This window comes from Ictalurus furcatus, chromosome 13, assembly GCF_023375685.1.
Source record: "Ictalurus furcatus strain D&B chromosome 13, Billie_1.0, whole genome shotgun sequence".
Lineage (NCBI taxonomy): Eukaryota > Metazoa > Chordata > Actinopteri > Siluriformes > Ictaluridae > Ictalurus > Ictalurus furcatus.
Window position 1 is genome coordinate 3,048,051 of NC_071267.1, and position 21,762 is coordinate 3,069,812.

At 38.7% G+C, this 21,762-nt stretch overlaps 1 protein-coding gene across 1 annotated transcript in view; it reads right to left on the minus strand.

Annotated features, from left to right (window-relative positions):
- LOC128616826 (carbonic anhydrase 4-like) overlaps positions 1–18,883 on the minus strand; it is a 43,011-nt gene extending 24,128 nt beyond the window's left edge. The window contains exons 1-8 of the mRNA XM_053639649.1: positions 18,809–18,883; positions 18,470–18,539; positions 18,218–18,244; positions 17,047–17,217; positions 15,705–15,856; positions 15,526–15,612; positions 15,363–15,435; positions 14,487–14,650 (exon numbers count right to left, since the gene is read on the minus strand). Of these exons, the coding sequence (XP_053495624.1) occupies positions 14,487–14,650; positions 15,363–15,435; positions 15,526–15,612; positions 15,705–15,856; positions 17,047–17,217; positions 18,218–18,244; positions 18,470–18,539 (744 nt within the window). The 5' untranslated portion in view covers positions 18,809–18,883. The remainder of the gene's footprint in view (positions 1–14,486; positions 14,651–15,362; positions 15,436–15,525; positions 15,613–15,704; positions 15,857–17,046; positions 17,218–18,217; positions 18,245–18,469; positions 18,540–18,808) is intronic.
- Between the last annotated feature and the right edge of the window lie 2,879 nt (positions 18,884–21,762).

Sequence of the window (21,762 nt, forward strand, 5' to 3'; positions counted from 1 at the left end):
ACAAGGAAATAAAAAGTAATAATTTTGACTCCAGATCAGGAGTGGGTAAAGACATTCTGGTGATCTGATCTATATTATATATATGTACTTTAGATAATGCCTCTCTGAGGGCCATGTTGGAATGTTCCCAAGTCGAAGTACTGTAGAACTCCTAAGCATTAAATCACCACAATTACTCTTGTATACTCTTTCCATGCCAACGTGCTCTTTACCTGACAAAGCCATTCACGAAACATATTTGACAGTTGCGACCTAATTCTAAAATCACCAGATACCCAATGTACAACAGTTTTGTCTTGCTGCCATCACAAAATAAAAATGTTTAAACTGTAAGTAATGTAGTAACGGAGGGTACGTACATTTGTCACTCTACATTAATGGTGGGGATCCTTATAGACCGGGGAACAGAAATGGACTCAGTGTGTCTCCACCAATTTATTTCACATTGGAGTACAACCATTTTTCTTTTTTACCATTATGGACGAAACACCTGTTTCTTTTTAAAACATCATCTTTAAATGTTTAACATACGGATCTATGTGAAGGACCACCGATATTAATCTTTGACCCAATCAATCTTGACCCTCATTGTGAAAATGACGGTTAGTGATGACCTTTGACCTGAGTGTTAGACAGAGGATATGCATGTATGTATGTGTGTGTGTTTCCTGAGACAACAGGAAATTAATTATTTAATTTAAATTAAATCTGTTAATTGTTACCTTGATGACATATTAGTGATAATCAACAACATCTTAATGTAGACGTGAATGTAGATGTGGTACTTAGCTGACTAAATTTGGTCTACGTGTCCAACAGGAGAAATGTGAATTTTTCAAGGATTCACTTGAGTATTTGGGACACATCATAGATGCAAAGGGGCTTCATAAGTCTCCAGTGAAGGTCAGGGCAATAGTGTATGCACCTGTGCCAAAGGATGTCTGTCATATCACAACAAACCAGTGACTCCATTTCCCAGAATGCTCCCCCAACTAAAACATGGCCGAAGACAACTACACTTCCCACACACACACACACACACACACACACACACACATACGTTCAGCTTCCCTGGAGTTCTAATCACAAACAGTTGTTGCCAATCTCACACTTACCGTCTCTGTCTCTGCCAGACATCCTGTCATACTAGGTCTCCCATGGCTGGAGCTACACAATCCTCATACAGTATTTGATGGACTGACAAACAAATTACACACTGGTCTCTAAATGCCATGCCCACTGTCTTCAAGCTTCAGTCATCCCGCTGGCAGCCACATCAGTAGAAATCCTAACCAACCCATTCCAGTTCATGTCCCACCCGAGTATCATGACCTCATGGAGGTATTTAGCAAGGAAAAAGCAAGCAAACTACCACGACAGCACCCATATGACTGCGCAATTGAGCTGCTGCCCGGAACCAGTCCATCTTGGGGGCGGGTGTATCCAACAAGGTTACATCAGATCCTCTACATCCCCTGCTTCAGCTGGTTTCTTTTCTGTGGAGAAGAAGGGAGGCAGCCTCAGGCCATGCATAGTTTACCAGGGCCTACAACAATGTTCTATCATGTACCGCTATCCTCTGCCACTTGTGCCTGCAGCCCTCAAACAACTAAGTTCAGTGACCATCTTTACAAAACTGGACCTTCGCAGTGCTTACAACCTGGTCCATATCCATGAGGGAGATGAGTGGAAAATGACCTTTAGTACCATCTCGGGCCACTATGAGTACCTAGTCATGCCACATGGGCTCTCTAGCACCCCCTCAGTGTTCCAGTGTCCTATTAATGACATCCTAAGAGTGCTGGTGGGGAGAAATGCCATCACCTACATCAATGACATTTTGATATACTTTGAATCCCCTGAGGAACATGTCCTCCATGTATGTCAGGTCTTAAAAAGACTCATTCAGCACCAACTCTACATCAAAGTAGAAAAGTGTGAGTTCCATCAGCACACCATCTTGTTCTTGGGCTACATTATTAGCCCTGAGGGAGACATCATGGAATAAGGCAAGGTGCAAATGGTGCTGGAGTGGCCCACTCCATGAACTGTCAAGGATTTACAGTGTTTTCTGGGCTTCGCCAACTTCTACCAACGTTTCATCAGAGGGTTCAGCTCCATAGTACACCCCTTAATGTCCCTGCCGAAGTGGCTAACCTGGAAACCAGCCACCCAAGAAGCACTAAATCAACTCAAGACAGCATTCACCACTGCTCCAATCCTCAAGCACCCCGATTCTTCCAAGCCCTTTGTAGTGGAAGTAGGTGCCTTGGAGACAGGAGTGGGAGCCATCTTCTCTCAGAGGCTCAGTGACAAGCCAAACCTTCACCCTGTGGACTTCTTCTCCAAGAAACTGTCCACAGCAGAACAAAACTATGATGTGGGTAACAGAGGACTCTTGGCGGTCAAACTAGCCCTGGATGGATGGTGACATTGGCTGGAGGGAGCTATGCACCCCTTCATTATTTTCAAAGACCATCAGAACCTGGAGTATCTCTGTACAGCCAAGTGTCTGACACCTCGTCAAGCCTGTTGGTCTCTCTTCTTCTCACGATTCCAGTTCACCTTGTCCTACAGACCCAGGAGCAAGAATATCAAAGCCAATGCCCTCTCCAATCTACACAGCTCAGGAGTTTGAGACACCCATGATGAATACATTCTACCACTTTCCTGTGTAGTCAGCTCCATAGAATGGGACCTGGATCAAACCCTTGCACACATCCCAAGATCACAAATCCTTGCAGCATGACCATCAGTGAAGCAGTTTGTTCCTGAGAAGCACCAGCTGGAGCATTGACTGGTCACCCAAGTATTCAACGCACCTACGACCTGTTGCAAGAGAAGTACTGGTGGCCCAACATGCTAAGGGAGGTGCATCATGTAGTATCTTCCTGCTCGAAGTGTGCCCAGTCTAAGTTTCCTCAAACACTGCCCAAGGGCAAGCTCCACCCTCTACCCATACATGAAGCCCATGGTCCCACCTCTCCATCAATTTCATCAATGACCTACCAAAGTCTCAAGGTAACACAACCAGCTTAGTGGTTGCTGATAGATTCTCAAAGTCACTCCATCTCATTCTACTGCCAACCATACTGTCGGCATTCACAATGGCCGAATTGCTGTTCCAGCACGTATTCAGGTACTTTGGGATATCGGTGGGAATCGTCAGTGGTCAGGGGCTGCAATTCACGTCTAGAATCTGGTCCAGTTTCATGGAGAACCTCAGGCGACCACCCGCAAGCTAATGGTCAAGTGGAACAAGCCAATCATGAGATAGTAAGATTTCTCCAGACATTCTGTGCATCAAACCTAGAGGACTAGACCAGATTTCTCTCCTGGGCTGAGTATGCTCAGAACTCCCTACGGCACTCAGCAATATATCTCACCCCATTCTAGTGTGTCTTGGGCTACAAGCCGCCTCTGTTCCCATGGTATGCCAACACCACCAACTTCCTGTTGTCGACCAGTGGTTCCAAAGGAGTGAACAAGTTTGAGAAAGCACACACCAATGCCTAGTGCAAGCTACATGCACCTACAAGCAAAAGGCTGATCATCATCATCGCAGTGAACAACTCCAGTACCAGCCAGGTGTCAGAGTGTGGCTCTCAACCAAAGATCTCAAACAACAATACCTGTGCCAGAAACTCAGCCAAAGATACATCGGACCCTTCAAGATCATCAAACAGATCAATGAGGTCACATACAAGCTGGACCTACACATATACAGCCGCATAGCTCGGTCATTCCATGTCTCTCACCTCAAAGCAGTTGTCCCTGGCTCACTAGCCACGGAAGTACCACTTGACTTGACTCCCCACCTGCTACGTTGGACATCGACAGCCAACTGGTCTACCTCGTAAAGAACATCCTTAACTCCATCATATCACAGCAAACCAGCAACTCCATTTCCCAGAATGCACCACCAACTACAAACATGGCCGAAAACGTCTACACTTCCCCCACACACACGTTCACCTTCCCTGGAGTTCTAATCACACACACCTGTTGCCAATTTCACACTTACTCACTCCACGCTATATAAGAGACTTTTTGAACACTATGTGTTTGTGAAGTATACACTCAGTTAACTTGTTCTCTGTCATTACTAAGCCATGATATTGTGTTTGTTTTCCTGGTTTTGACTCTGCTCTTGTTTACTACCTCGTTTCTCAGCCAAGCTTTTATTTTGACTGTTTGCCTGACCTCTGCCTGTTAAAAGTTGTGGATTTTTGCATTACCCTTTGGACTTTTGTTTCTGTATTAAACTACCTAACCTGCACTTGTGTAACAGTATGGAAAGTATTCCATACATTTAATGTGTAGAATTACACAAAAGGAAATGTGTACCTGATGTAGCTGTCTACTTTTGTGAGTACTTTCGCTTTTAATTGTCATGATGTCATTGGTCTGTGTACTTTCCTGTTTTGGCTCCTCCTCTTCCCTTTTGCATTATGGTAGAATGGGAGAGGTAGGTTTAATTTTGAGTTCTCAATAATCCTGTTTCATTTTTATTTAAATCAACATTTATATACTTATGTACTCATTTTGATTTTTGTGTATGGTGTTATTTTGCTTGCCTTTGTGATTATTTTTGTTGTTTTGCCCTTTCGCATTTTGGTTGAATAAGAGAGGAGAGAATAAATGAAGAGTCGACCAGTTGCCGTCTGCATATTTTTTTTTTTTTTTTTTTAATATATAAAATAAAACACAATGCAAACTACAACCAATTACACTTGCTTCTGTCCTTGCCTCCTTTACATGAGAATGTCAGGTGTTTGTTTGTGGGACTTGCGTCGGTGCTAGCCCCCTTTAATATTCCTCTAAGCAAAGGGAAGCAGTGGCTGTGGTCTCCTGCGTGTGAGGTGGTATTCAACAAAGCAGAGGAACAGTTACTTTCACAGACTGTTTTGACGCATTACAATCCACAGCTTCAAATCAGATTAGCCTGTGTGCAGTCATTTCCCACATTCTCCTGGATGGGCAGGAAAGGCCAAAAGCTTTCGCATCAAGAACACTGAGCAAAGCAGAGAAAAACTAACAAACAAAGTCAGATACAGTAGAATTGCTCCAATTGAAACATTTGGAGGCCTTAATGGTACAGTGAACAGACATTTGTAAGGAAGCTAGGTCAGACTCCACTCTATCACAAGTAATGGAAATGGTAACAACTGGATGTTTTCCACAGATCCATGATCCAAAAAATGTACTTGCTCCATACATAAATAGGAAAAATGAGTTAACCAATCAACAAGGTTGTCTCATGTAGGGTGGTTGTTCGTCCTAAGCTAAGAGCCAGGGTACTGACAGAACTACATACCGGGCACCCAGGCATTGTAAGCATGAAAGCGGTTGCTCGTAGTCATGTATGGTGGACTGTAAAGCGTTACTCAAATCGAACAATCGTCAAAAACCTGTTCTTTATGTCAGCAAACACAAAAAGCCCCAGGTTCCTCATCATTGCACCCCTGGACATGGTCAGGATCTCCTTGGAAACGCATACATGTGGACTTTGCCGGTCCATTTGAAGGACACATGTATTTAGTTATAGTGGATGCTCACTCTAAATGGCCTGTGATAATTGCGATGGAATCAACTAAATATACCAAAACCATTCAGGTGTTGAGAGGATTGTTTAGTGGGTATGGGCTCCCAGAAGTGCTGATCAGTGATAACGGTCCCCAATTCACCTCAGGTGAGTTACAACCTTTCCTCAAGGCTAATGGAGTGACACATGCTCGTTCAGCACCATTCCATCCAGCCACGAATGGCCTAGCAGAATGTTTTGTTCAAACTTTCAAACATGCACTGTTCAATAGAGGCTAGACACTTTCTTACTGGCATATTGAAACAGGCTACATGCTACTACTAAGGAATCACCAGCCATATTGTTTCCACATCATAAGTTACGATTTCATTTAGACTTATTGAAGCCTAATGTAGCTGCTGTAGTTGAAAAAGCACAAAGCGACCAATGTCAGTGATTGCAAGTGCATGCTAAGGACAGAACTTTTGCTGTGGATCATAAAGTGCTAGTTTGTGATTATCAGAGGGGAAAGAAGTGGACATCTGGCACTGTTTCAGCAAAGATAGGTCCTGTATCTTACACTGTTGATGTGAGACTTTTGGAATACTGGAGACGTCGTATCGACCAGGTGCGGGCTTGTAAAACTGTCTATGATAATGGAGGAGAGCAAGGGCTAGAGTTCTGTGATGCCTCTGAGGAGAATCTTCCAGATCTTCAGGAACACTGCACACGGAAATATTCCCATTCCCAGCCTTGATCCAACCCAGACAGGGTTTTGCTAACTGTAAATACATAACACTCTGATCTACCAAAAACATGCCAGTAGGTGTATTGGCCAAGAAAAATTGCCCAAGCAGTTATTGAAAGTGAGTAAGTGTGAGTTCTCTGCTGTATTTGTAGTTTGGGGAGTTACTCCATTCAAGCCAGTCTATTAACATGAAGTGTACGTTTTGGTTTATGACAGCAAATGTGACATCAACATTATTATGGCAGACTGAAAAACAGTCCCTATTTATGTAATACTGTGATGACCTCTTCAGTACTATAGTACTGAAGCCTCTGTTCTGTGCCTTTTTACTGTCATGGTGTGCTTGCAGATTACCTCTCTCATACAGTACTGTATGTCCACCATATTTGGGACCAGCTTCTTTCCACAAGTTGTCAGGACCCTCAGTATACCTAATATATTGTCAACCAATCATCAACACACTAGTGACTTTAATCTCTAGGCATGCTATCTGCGTACCTTGTATTTTTTCATACTCGGGAATGTTATTATGTATTGTCTATCTACACTAGAATTACAAGTTATATAGGTACAATGCCTTGTTCACTTTATTCCTAATGCTCAGGTACGTCTACACTTCTACACTGACTCATCACACACCAATCCAATGCTGAGAATTACTGTACACACTGTAGGTTCACACTTTTAAAATGGCTACAATGGTTGCACTGTCTTTAATGTCTTGAATTGTACATTGCATTGTATTATATTGTCCTTATTGTACAGACATCTGCTCAGCATTTATTCATTGTCTTGTGCTTTGTTGTCCATTTCGCACTGACACTTTTTCTAATGTTGCACATGTGATGTGTTGTCAATTCTGTAATGTTGCACAAAGACATCGTAAAACATGATTTCATTCTAATATATAATTGTATATAGCTAGAATAACAATTATGTTTTGCAGTCACAGTGCATCCAAATTAAATCAACTTTAATTACATGAGAACTAGATTCTGTTGAGATTTAAAATTTATCATCATAACCTACAGTATGTGAATTTGTTTACCCAGTCTCTCCTATAAAATAGGTGTAGCTATGACAGCAGTACATGCTGAAGCACAGCTTGGAGCATTCTGTCTTGTAACATAAAAGTCATCCAGATACAGTATCTACTGGTGGAATAAAAAAACTAAACAAAACAAGTCTGTGACACAAGCAAAGATTGAATACACCATACAATGAACCCACATGAAGACCTTTGGGTAGTATTTTTACAAGACCCAGTAGTGAAACAACTTTGTTTATTTTGGATTCCAAAATTTAAAATATACACTATATGGCCAAAAGTTTGTGGACACCTCACCATCACACCAATACATTCCCCTCTGAAAGTATTGGAATGGCAAAGTCAATTATATATTTTTTTGCTATACACTGGAGACATATGGGTTTGAGGTCAAAAGGTGAATATAAAACAATAGATCAGACTTTCAGCTTTCATTTCCTCATATTTACATTTAGATGTGTTAAACAACTTACAACATGCCACCTTTTGTTTCACTGCACCCATTTTTCATGTGATCAAAACTATTGGAACAAGTGATGAACCAGTGTTTCTTGTTACCCAGGTGTGTTCTGGGAGATTAACTGTTTAAACAGTTAATAGCTGTGAATGTTTACTTTTGGTTTGAGCTCTGGGTTTAGTCTATGAAGACTGTATTTGTTGTTAAAATGGATGAACCAACATGAAGAACAGAAACTGTCTATAGGAAAAAAAACAGGCATTTTGAAGCAGTGAAAAGATGGAAAATCACTCAGACCAATTGTACAAGCACTGGGCATAGCCAATACAACAATTTGGAATGTCCTGAAAAAGAAAGAAACCACTGGTGTATTAACAACCAGACATCAGACAGGTCGCCAAGGAAAAACAGCAGCAGTCCATGACAGAAACATTGTGAGAGCTGTGAAGGAAACCCAAAAACAAGTCAATGACATCACCAACAACCTCCACAGGGCAGGGGTGAAGGTACCACAATCCACCTATTGAAGTAGACTTTGACTGCAGAAATATAGAAGCCATAGCACAAGATGCAAACCACTCATCAGCAGTAAGAATTGGAAAGCCAGATTGGAATTTGCAAAAAAAAAAAAAAAAATACAGAGATGAGCCATAAAAGTTTTGGAACCATGATTAGCCTCTACCTAGGTGATGTAAAGGCTCAAATGTGGAAAATGAAAGGATGTGCTCATGACCCAAAACATACAAGGTCATCAGTCATGTACTGTGGAGGTAGTGTTATGGTTTGGGCTTGCATGGCTGCTTCTGGAACAGGCTCACTAATCTTTATTGACAATGTAACTCATGATGGTAGCAGCAGAATGAATTCAGAAGTTTACAGAAACATTCTGTCTGCCAATATTTTGCAAGTTTTTGCACTGAAGACATTTGGGTTTGAGATCAAAAGGGGAATAAAAAACAATAGATCAGACTTTCAGCTTTCATTTACTCATATTTACATCTATATGTGTTAAACAACTTACAACATGCCACCTTTTGTTTCACTGCACCCATTTTTCAAGTGATCAAAACTATTGGAACAAGTGATGAACCGTTGTTTCATGTTACCCAGGTGTGTTCTGGGAGATTAACTGTTTAAACACTTAATAGCTGTGAATGTTTACTCTTGGTTTGAGCTCTGGGTTTCACCTGTGAAGACTGTATTTGTTGTTAAAAAGGATGAACCAACATGAAGAACAGAAAGCTTTGTATAGGAAAGGCATTTTGAAGCAGAGAAAAGATGGAACATCACTCAGAGCAATTGCACAAGCACTGGGCATAGCCAGTAAAACAATTTGGAATGTCCTGAAAAAGAAAGAAACCACTGGTGTATTAACAACCAGACATCAAACAGGTCACCAAGGAAAACATCAGCAGTAGATGACAGAAACACTGTGAGAGCTACAGAAACATTCTATCTGAAAATTTACCCCCATTGAACCAAAACACTGCCAACAAAAGACATCATCAGGGGAAGGTTTTAGACTGGCCAAGTCAATAACCAGACCTTAATGTAATTGAGCATGCATTTCATCTCTTGAAGAGGAGACTAAAGGGAGAATAACAACTGAAAGATGTTACAAGGCTGAAAAAGCATCACAAAAGAAGAATGCAACCATTTGGGGATGTTAATGAGTCACAGGCTTGATGCAGTTAAAACTTGATGCAGTTGTAAGCAAGGTATATGCAACCAAATATTAAGTGTTTATTTACTTTAATTTACTTTAAGACTATCTGTTCCAGTACTTTTGCTCACCTAAAATTGTATGCTCTGCCACCAAAGGTGCCATGTTCTAGGTTGTTTAACACATCTAGATGCAAATATCAGGAAATGACAGCTGAAAATCTGATCTATCATCTCATATCCATCTTTTGATCTCAAAACCAAATGTCTTCAGTGTATAGCAAAAATGAAAGCATTGGCCTTGTCATTCCAGTACTTGGGAGGGGACTGTATGAGCTTTTGGAACATTCCATTGCAGATTAATCCCCCTTTTGTTGTTATAATAGTCTCCATTCTTTTGGGAAGGCTTTCAACAAGATGTTGTTGTGGGGATTTGCATATTCAGTTAAAGATCATTAGTGGAGTCAGGTGCTGATGTTGGGCAAGGAGGTCTGGCGTTCAGTCAGCACTACAGTTTATCCCAAAGGTGTTCAGAAGTGTTGCGGTCAGGGCTCTTTGCAGGCCACACGAGTTCTTCATCTCCAACCTTGGCAAACCATGTCTTTATGGAGCTTGTTTTGTACACATGTTGGAACAGGTTTGGGTCACTTAGTTTCAGAGAAGGGAAATTCTAATACTACAGAATACCAAAACATTCTATTGACATCTTAAGACTTGCTTGCCTCATGCTACTGCTGCAAAATGGTTTTGGTGGCTTGAAATGCATATATAAAGTGATTATATAAGATCTTTACTGATCATTCGTTGGGGAAATAATAATAATAATAATAATAATAATAATAATAATAATAATAATAATACACCGTGGATTGGAAGCCAGTTTATAACAGGGCACAAATCACATACATAGTCGCAATTTATGTGCCAATCCACCAACTGGCATATTTTTGTTAGGTGAAAGGAAGCTGGAGAACCCAAAATGAATTATATTGCACAATATAACTATGGTCTTTACACATAGAGTTGCTTTTGCTGTCATTTTATAAATCCCAGTATTCAACATTTATTCTAAAAATGAAGTAGCCATGTCAGACTGTGGGATGCAGCATAGTCAAGATTATTTGGCTGAAGAAGCACATCATCCAGCTGTTTTTCACTTGCTGAAAAAATTCATGCTGTTCACTGGGATCAGTTTGGGGGAAACTGGTGTTTTCAGTGTGATAGCAATTTGTTTGTAAAAAAAAAAAAAAAAAAAAAAAAAAAAAACTTTTTAAAATACTGCTTAAAAAAAAGGACAGTGTTGTGACACCACACAAACAAACAAAAAGAGTAGATGAACACTAAAAAGTGAACAGAGGAGCATTCCAAGAAAACTATTTTATCATCATTTATGATTTTACAATCAGTTGCTTAAATACACTTATTGAGCATTGTTAGAAACATCTGTACACCTAGTTATTCATGCAATTGTCTAAAATTATCTAAAGCCAACCGTGTAGCAGAATCCAGATTGACTTGTGTCAACAATCCAGGCTGGTGGAGGTGGTGTAATGGTGTGGGGGATGTTTTCTTTGCACACTTTGCGCTCATTAATACCAATCATCACGTGAATGCCACAGCCTATTTCAGTATGGTTGCTGACCATGTGCCTTCCTTGAACATGACAGAGAGTGACAATGTTCTACAGTGGCCTTCCCAGTCACCAAATGTGAAGCCAATAGAACTCCTTTGGGATGTGGATCGCAGCATGAAAGTGCACCTGAAAAATCTGCAGGAATTTCGTGACGCAATCATGTCAATGTGGCTGGGCAATCTGTTGTTTTTTCTTCCCCATGATGAGTGAGGGTGTGGGCCAATCAGTGGTGGTCACGCCCTATTTAAGGTTTCATTGGGTACTGTACTGTGTGCGTCATGTCCGATTGACCTTTTGGGTGTGCTTCCTGTAGTGATGAAGGGGTAGGTGCTATGGAGCATGTAGGGAGCTGTTTTGCTAAATATTTACTCGTTTAAGTAAATGTGTTTGATATATTAGGTTTGTAACTGCAGTATCAGCATAAACCACAGTATGTTTATTCATACCCCCTCCTGTGTATCCTCTTCATCCGCCTGGTATACGGCTCTCATTTTCAGGTGGGTTATACTCATTTGTAGCGTTTTGGGCTGTGTCGCTAGCAGGGAGGCTAATTTAAGGGTCGTTGCATTCTCAGGGTGCTTATGTTTAATCACCCTAGCTAGCCAGTGGGCTGTGGTATGCAAATATCCGAATGAAAACCACCTTCTAAGGAATGTTTGTTGGGACGCCAAACTAATTTCTCTGGAGAGGTAAGCCTAATTTCGTATTTCAGCATGGGTGTAGTGGTGCGTTAGACTGCATGGATTAGTAATGTGTGCTCTTTTCTAGGTTGAAGGGAGGTTCCCCCCTCCCATATTATTGAACGTGTGCATGTGAGGAATTGTCTCTGTTTCCTGTTCGGGAATTGTCCTGTTCGTGCCCATTTTGGTGTTTGCAGTTACTGTCTTTATAATAGCTTTAGTTGTGATGCTATCTGCTGTCTTTATTATTTTGAGTGGTGTGATTTTGGCTGTTTTCGTTTTGTTTATTTAGAGGGTGAGTGCCGTTTTACCAGACGGATGTATGTTTTGTTTAAAGGTGAGATTTGCATTTGTTTGTAAAAGTATTGTTTGTGCATCGTCTGCTTTTTATGTTTTGTTTGTTTTCTTTTCAGCTGGAATTACAACGTGCATGGTGCATTTGGACCAGCAGCACTTTTGTGCAGTGGGTCACTTAGTGTAGGCCTGAATGCACCTTTTATGGGAGGTGTAGTCTTCTAGTGTGTATGAGCTCACGTTTTTCTAATCATTAATGTTCAATTGTGTGTATTTTTTTCTTTCAGGAGCTGAGGCTGTATGGCAGAAATTAGGCCTGATCACTGTGTGCTGTGTAACACATTATTTCAAGTGTGTGTGCAGGGTGAACGCATGAGTGTGTGTTTTAAAGTGTTATTTCCGTCTCCTTGAAGCCTTTTTGGCCTTAAGTGGCCTGTGTGGGGTTCCCCCCTGGTAAGCCTCAGCTCTGTGAGGTTTTTTTTGTAATCGTTGTGTGTGTGTGTGTGTGTGTGTGTGTGTTTTATATTATTTTTCTTTTTTTTTTTGTCTCTTTCTTGCTAATTATTTAAGAATTGACACAATTACTGCATATTTGGTGCATCAGTGTAATGGATTTAGGCTATGGCCTTTTCCTGAGGTGGTTTCATGATTGGGACTCCAAAGATTTTAATGTAGTAATTTTAACCTTCCATTGCACAAAGAACATTGAGATGTAGACTAAGACCTGGAGTTATTTCATTCGTTGGACAAATTTACCAGGGTGAGCTAGGTGGTTTTTTTTGTTGTTGTTTTTTTGTTTTTTTTTTTCATACTTTGAGGAAAGAAATAATCAATTAAAAACAAATTCTTATTTTTAATTTTAAATTAAATTTAGCTATTTAATTTATAAATTTATCATTAGTGCTGCCTTACCACATCAACATGGACCAGAATCTCAAAGGAATGTTTCCAACATCTTGTAGAATCCATGTCACAAAGAATTAAGGGTGTTATGAAAGCAAAGGGAAGTCCTACCCAGTATTAGTGTTCCTAATATAGTGTTCAGTGAGTGTACATCATAATGCTTTTAAGTTACACTTACATTGAAAATGCTGGGAATCAAGCAAACATAGACTGTACATGCCATAACACCACCCCAACCCTATCCCCACCACCATATACAAAGACTACACACAATATTGCACAACTATTGCAGTCCCTCTCTCTATAATAGGGCTATATATTTTCTTCATTTTTGTAGTTATTTTTGGAAGTTTAAATTTATTTAAAGAGAATAAATACAATAATTTAATAATAATTTAAACATTGCACATGCATGCACATTAATTAATTTGGGTATGATTGAAACATTCAGTGGAAACAAGTGTCTAGACTAAACAAACACTCTGATTATCACACTGTTGTCTTGGTAGAGAGGGACTACAAACACCAAAAAAATACATAGTAGAGGAGCGCTGTGCTGATGGACAGAGTGCGATGAAGTGTGCTTGCTGATGAAGTTGGTTGGGATGTCACAACCCTGCCATTTAGAGCCTGAAGTATTCTGTAGTTGTTGTTGATGAAAGGATCGGCAGTTGTATTGATGTGCGTTGTGTTGCTGAAAAGATCAATCTAGTAACGGAAAGAATACATTTAATTGTGTTTAAAACTTGTCTTTGAAACTGTGGGTGGGTTGCACCAATAAGGATTAAATTAAGCACAGTTCAGAGTTAATCTAGGATTTGTTGATCTGGGCTTTATTTTAAATCGAGTTGTGTTGCACCACTTATTTTTAAACACAGATTAACAAATCGGGGTTTAAAATTCTAACCTGTGATTAAAACCTCCATTTATGATAAATTTTCTCCACCATGATGGATTTGCCATTAACAACATTGCGGCATTGTGTGCGGATTTCATAAACGTGGAAATATTTGAATCCTCCAGTGTAACTAAACAGCAACAATGTAACACTTTCATTTCCACTTGAGTGACTCCAAAGGTCGTGAACTTTAAACTTTGAATGAGAAAAAAAAATCAGCTGCTGTTATTAACTGCTCATTCGCATAACCGATACAGTCTGAGAAAATGAAAAAAATGTAATGAAAAAATTTTTAAATCTGAGTTTAAAGTGATGCAGCAACAAGATTATAGTTAATCCAGGTTTATTGTGAAATTAAATCCAGGATTAACATGATGATTAACATGCTTATTTAAAAAAAAAAAAAAAAAAAAAAGGCTTAAAATTTGGTGCAACAGTATTATTAGATAAACCTTAATTTAATCTAGACTTAAACTTAATCCTTATTGCTGAAACCCACCCTATAACTATAATTCTAATCTCAGAAGCTTTGGTTTTTACATGCTGATGTGTTTCTGGATTAGGCCAGGGGGAAAAAAGCTTCTTTGGCAAACTATGACTCATTTAAATATCACCAGGGTGCATAATCTGAAGACTTACCAAATCTTTGCTGATTTTGACTGGGTCTTTGAATACAGTCCATACCACAATTTCATTACACGTTGGTGTAGTCAGAGAGCCAAGGTAACGGTAATATTTAGTCCGGTCCACTCCTTCAAGCAGACTATCTACAGTAAGTTGATTCATAATGTCCAGTGAGTCACCTAAAATGAAGAAAAAAGGACATTTTAGTATTAAAATAAGGTGTTGTTTCTGCTGCTGGTTTTACTTAACCTGGCAGTTAAGAAGAGATTAAATAGTTTAAAGAAATAAAATAATTTCACAGGTGATCATGTTCACCTGTCACACATTATTAATTTTACGCTGATGCCCTAAATCCACTTTTGTTTGAATTTGTAACAGTTAAGTAAGGTGTAAGGAATTTCAGTGCCTGCTGGAAACAAATGGGTTTTGATCTGGTGTTTATCTCAAGCCAAAACACCTTACGTTCCTCTCTCCCACACTGTAAGACTGATGGGAATTGGATTGGAATTACAGCAAATGTCCTAATCATCAAAGTTACAAAGTCTTTGATGAATTCAACGTACTTGTCACATGTGTTTTGTTACTGCTGCTATTGTTTTGAAGAAGTCCTTTTCCTTATAAAGGTAAAGGAATGGTGGACAACTGGGCTTTGCAGGAGCTGAAGTACTAGCACATGTAACATTTTCTTGGGATGCATTTGAATCCATCTAAAACATTTTGGTTTAAATAACTGTGATGTACTATAATGGAATTTAAACTGTATGTCTCTACACCTGTGCTGAATGACCAACTGAATGACACATATCCTGTAGATTATCATTGATCAATTTTCTTTGGTGTGCAAATAAGCAGCTTCTCAATCGGTTCACTACACAAGAATTATATCTGTACCTTTTTTAGGAATTTTTGATAAGAATGAGGTGAGGTTCTTCCAGCTCTCTGGTTTGCCACTGTCATTGGTTGCCTAAGAATGTAATAATAAAGAGCCACAATGTAATAACTACAAGTTGTCAGGGAAACAAGGCAACTGTATAAGGGTAAAGCAAGAACTTACTTCAATGAAGAAACCAAGAACAGCATATGCTGTTGAGTCATTGGCAGCAGCCACGGATACATCAGCCCTAAGATTTACTATGTGCATCTGAAAGAGAAAAACACAAATACAATATAAAGTTTTAATTAATCACTGAGTCTAGAATATCATTACAATTTTTATACCAACAGTTGCCACACCTCCATTGCATATTGTTTGCCATCCACAGTGTGTTCAGATCCACTGAAAGAGGAGCCGTTGCCCCAGTGAATGTGGAACTCTTTGGAATTGTACGTGTTCTGAAGGCCTCCTCCTGACACGCTCATCTTTTGATCATCAAGAAGGATTTTCACTAAAGAGGCAAAGAATTTTTAAATCAGTGTCTCATTTGAATTTATTAGCAATATCTACCCAGGGGTGCCCACTGTAGCCTCAGATTCTTGGCTGACAGGAGTGAAACCCAAACCCATCGTAGTGCATTCTAAGATGCCTTTTCTGCTCTCTGCAGTTGTAGAGTGATTACGTGAATTACAGTAGACTTCCAGTTAGAGTCAAACCAGTCTGGCCATTCTCTTCTGACCTCTCTCATCAACAAAATATTTTTATTTTTCACATCATTCTGTGTAATATATATATATATATATATATTTTTTTTTTACACACACACACACACACAGTAGCTTCTGTTCATTGTTGTTTGAGGGCATTCGTTTATACACAGCTTTCTTAAGATCCCTCCACAGCATCTCAGTGGGGTTGAGGTCTGGACTTTAACTTGGCCATTCCAACACTTTGATATTTTTTCTTCTTTAGCCATTCAGATATCAATTTGCTGGTATGCTTGGGATCACTGTCCTGTTGAATGAACCAAATTTCAGCCCAGCTTAATCTGTTGGACAGATGGCCTCATATTTGTATCCAGAATATTCTGCTATAAAGTGAAATTCATTGTCTCAATGACTGAAAGTTTCCCAGGTCCTATGGCTGCAAACAAGCCTAAATTGTCACCCTTCCACCACCATTCACTACCATGACAGGTGATACGCTGTGATACGTTTGTGGTGATACGCTGTTTTTAGTTTTTCACCAAACATGGTGCTGTGCTTGATGTCCAAACATATTCACCTTGGTCTCATCAGCCCAAAAGATGCTCCAGAACTTTTGGGGTTTGTACAGATGCAATTTTGCAACCTAAAACAAATGACTTCATGTTGAGGTTTTTTTGTTGTTGTTGTTGCTGTTGTCACCTGAGGTTATATGCTTGTTTATATAAGTTGCTGAGGACCACATAATTGTAATTTATGCCCATGAAAAATAAAAACATAGTACTGAAGGAGGGTGTACTTTCTTTTCCCCATAACTGTATATATAATAAACTAGATGGCATGATGTTTGCCAATGAAAGTTTGCCCCACTAAGGGTTAAAAAAGTAACAACAACAAACAAGCAAAAAAGCAACACAGGTTTTATGAAAAGTCAACCTGGACAAAGAAGAAACATTGTCTCATGTTACAAACGTTATTCATCTTACAAAGACCTCACCTGACTTTCCAGTGTTTTGAATGTTTAGGAGGGTGGAGTTGTCATTAAAGCCAGTGAAGCTGAAGGCTGTCAGGTTACTATCAGCCTTCACATCAGCAGTCACAATATTGATAGGAGACTGACGAGTGCCATTGCAATGGAGTGGTGCTATAGTAGGCCATGTGGTTGCATCTGATGAGAAAGCCATCATATAAAATTGCGAAACAAGCAAAATGCAGAGCAGAAATAGTGTATTATTCACAGCTTATTTGTGCCGAGTTCCAATTTCATGCAAAAACCCCTAACTTATACTCTTAGCTGTGTCTCAGATTGTTTCATTGCTCACTTTCACTGTTTACTATAGTGCTTATAGTGTGTAGAGCTGCACAGGTCAGCAGTAGCTACATTTACATGTGTCTGATTACGGATGGTCCTGTGAGAAAATACAGTTCAGGTTACAGCTTTTAATCTATTTAAAATAACTGTGAGGCAGATGCAGGATGCGAATCGGCCTTAATGATGTTGGCTCTGCATTTAATATTCACCAGATACTTATCAATGCAGAACATTAGGTTTTAAAAATAGCATATAGCTATGAGAATCAATAGCTATGAGAATTTGTAGACCAGCTTGTGGAGAGGGTTGGAGTGTGTTTGGGATTTTAATATGGTCTGTTTAGAACAGGATTTTACCCCCCACCCCCCCCCCCCCCCAAAACAAAAAAAAACATATTTTGCTTGAATGTGAATATATTTTCATTTAAAATGTGTTAACTGATTAATAAAAAAACTTTTTTCCCCCCAAAAGTTAAATAAATAAATAATTAATTGATAACTTATTTATTAAAATTAACTTAAAATGTCATGCACATTTGAATAGCTACACATTTATAAGCTTGCCACCATTAATCACTTTGTATGATTTAACATGCAACATTGTTATTGTACAGATTTGCAGTGAAGATTGATCTTTTTTTTTTTTTTACTAAGTGAGTTTCACTAGATTCTATTTTAATACTTTTATATTTTGAAATTAGGAAATTATTGAATTAAATATAAGCTATGCATCTATACACATATATGCAAACCTCATTGCCGACACAGCCCTCTTCTGCACATACAGGGACCATTTTCATACACAGACTATGCAATCAGAAAAGAATTAGCAACTTGGTAGAAAAAAGGATACTTACTGCATTCTGGCGAGTTATAGCAGAATTCTGAAAAGGTGACATAAAAAAAAGATTTGAACAATGTTATCAGCATTTTGAGTAAACCAACAACAGCAATAATAATAATAATAATAATAATAATAATAATAATAGGAAGAACAAGAAGAAGAAGAAGAAGAAGAAGAAGAAGAAGTAGAAATGTCTAGTGTAAAATTAGCGGCAAATTCAATTTGTCAGTCTTAAGAATAGAGCAGTCAAGTCGACATCACTCACCTACTGAGCCTTCACTACAAACAGTGGAAAGCAGACAGACGATGAAAAATGGCACAAGCTGTACATTCATCTGCATGCATAAGACATAAGTGTTTCATAAATATGTCATAATGTCTTAAAGCATCCTGACTGTCATCTTTTGAATAATATATATATATATATATATATGTATATATATATATATATATATATATATATATATATATATATATATATATATATATATATATATATATATATATATATATTAATAATGTAAAAAAATAATATTGAAATTGTTCTATTAATTGTGCAGATCTTTGTCATAGGCTATGGACAATAGAGTCAATAGAGTCTTACCTTTAAACAGTGAAATTCAACACTGCAGTTGAGCAGAATTCACACTCATTCCCTTCTTAAATATATCTCAAATACTGTGGGCGTGTCGAGTGACTCTGCTGCCAACACTTATGGAATTTCAAATGCATGATCTGATCTGATAACAGATGACTGCTATCCTATGTCTGCACCTGCCTTTATTACAAATAATTGGACAGCACTTCCCTTAACCTTAAATTACGCAGGGATTCCCAGTTCTTGTATATTGTTCTAACACACCTCTTAAAGTTGACAATGAAACACTGAGTTTAATTAGGTGTGTTAGCAGGTGTGTGCTTTCTTTTAGATCTTCCACCCTACTGAATTACAATTTCAACCTTACTTTAATACACCTTAAACTTTCACATGCTTTGGCATATAGATACACCTATATAGATACAGGTTTTGTGAGATTTGAACTGAAACTAAAGTGTGCCAGGAACTACACCTTCAACAGCAGATAAAAGCAAGGCACACCCTGTCATAGACATCATATAAATTTTGCAAATTTTCCATAAGTGGTTGATCTGTTGAATAAAAACATTCAAATAGGTGGTTTGTCAGCGTTTCATAGCAGCTTTCCCCACTGACACGCCTAGTACCACTCTCCTCCAGTAAGAGGTCAATTCAACAGGTACACACACACATTCTCCAGCATTCTAATCACACACACGTGTTTCCAATCTCACACACACACTCACTCCACAGTATATAGAGACTGTTTGAACACAATCTATTTACGAAGTATACGCTCAGTTGCTATTGTTTCTGTCATTACTAAGTGTTGATATTCTGGTTTTGACTTTGTTTATGCCATTGACCTCAATTCTCTGCCTTGCCTGTTTTGACCTGTTTGCCTGATCGTATGACCTTTGCCTGTTTAACGTTGTGAATTTTTGCATTACCCTTTGGAGTTGTCGTTTTAGGATTAAACTACCTAACCTGCCCATGCAGGTGGATGGAATTTTGCAGCCATTGTACTGTCACATAGTCTAATCAGGTGAGTGACGTAAGCATGTGCGTAAGAAGTGACTCAGTGTGCAAATATGTCAGTCACACAGACAGTGCTAGATTTATCATCTCATCAAGAAAACTATTGTGTAACAAGAGTGATGACGGCTTCCTAGAATTCCCAATGACAGTGTGATTTCAGTCAGATTTCTAGTAAAGGTACGACACGTGCACTGTGATCAGATTTATGATTACTTCGTAGATAAAGTCATGCAGCTTCTATCAGCTGTCTTTCAGCACTCTAAGTCTCAAGTTACATACAGAATTTATGCGCTTACACACCTGACTAAAAAACCATCCATATACAAAACTGCAAAAAATAAATGATGTGTCCTGAAGCAGAAAAATTACAGTGTGCTCTAGGATTGCCCTCTGCTGAAAGTTGTCTTCATGTCATGTGACCTGCCAGTTATATCAGAGTGCCTTGTTCTTGTTTCAAGCTGGGATAGGGCTGCCTTTGTTATAATCAGATAAATAATGGGTTTTATAGTTTTAATAGTTCAAAAACGCACATGCTTCTAACGATGCATGAAAGCAAATGGCCAACATTTAGCATAATGCAGGCTGAAGAGCAGAGACTATTATGATTATCTATAGTGATAGAGACATGCCAAAGACATGAAAATACGAGTGACTTATTGTGCTAATATATCCAAGTCAACCACACTGCAATATCGATATAGTTACTTTTGTCTAGAGTTTGACTAGAGTGAATTGTATTTAATGATCCCAAATAAAGAAAACAAGCAATCTTTTTTTTGAATGAGACGAGTATAAAAATGTGTTATTATATAAACACAATACATCAAGTAGAACTCGACACCAATGGGTTGATGGGGATGCCTCTACCACCAAATGTAGTCCACCTTGTTACTAATTTGTATGCTTCCAATACCCTTGAAATATACTTTGAAAATGAAGGAAGCTATTAAAGAAAAACTGTTTGACATTTGACCTAGCTGGGCTCTTGACCCTGTTTTGATCAATTCCAAAATCGAATTAGTCCATCTACTTGATGATGAGAATTCCATATAAATCCTAAAAATATTCAATCACTCACTCTTGAGATGATATGATGCTAAAGCGAATCTTGGACAGATGCATGGATGGAAGGACGGACACACACAACCAAAAAATATAATGCCTTCAATATCTAGTGGTGGAGGTATAAAAAATGTGTTTACATGACACCGCATTTATATGACAGAGTTTATCCAACCAGTAAGGCACCGTCACAGCTTTTAGATAAGTTTAGTTACTTTTTAGTACTTGCTTACTCTTTAGTAGTATTTACAAAAAATATGTGGACACCTGATCATGACACCTTTATGTGCTTGTTGAACATCATATTTCAAGGCATTCATTTGCAGATGTCAGGCACTGCTATCTGGCAAGAAGGCCTGGCATGCTTTTGGGGGTTGAGGTCAAAGCTCTGTGCAGGCTACGTGAGTGATTCAAAGCCAACCTTGGCAGACTATGTCTTTATGGACCTTGCCTTTTGCTTGGAGGGATTGTCATGCTGGAACAAGTTTGAGCAAGGCCCCTTAGTTGCACATACTAGGTAGCCTTATAGTGTATCTTATATAGCTTCACCTAAGTTCTTAGCCAATTTTCTTGCATAAGAATTTTGGTAATATTTTGCAGTTAGATTTGTAATTTGACATGGAGTACATTTTACCTAATTTGTCTACAATTGAGAGAGTCATTTTATAGTATCTAAGTCAAAGTCTGTGGAAATGACTGTTGCATTATCTTTAGATAATGATTTAGCCTACATAGTACTGCCTTGCTGATTTTCAGAAAATCGGCTAAACAAAAATATTGACAGTATATGAATTTATGGTGTAACAAAGCAATTGCTGTGATAGTCAGCTGAATAAATTTCTAGCCCATTTTATCAGCATAAAATTGCATTTTGTATTGGC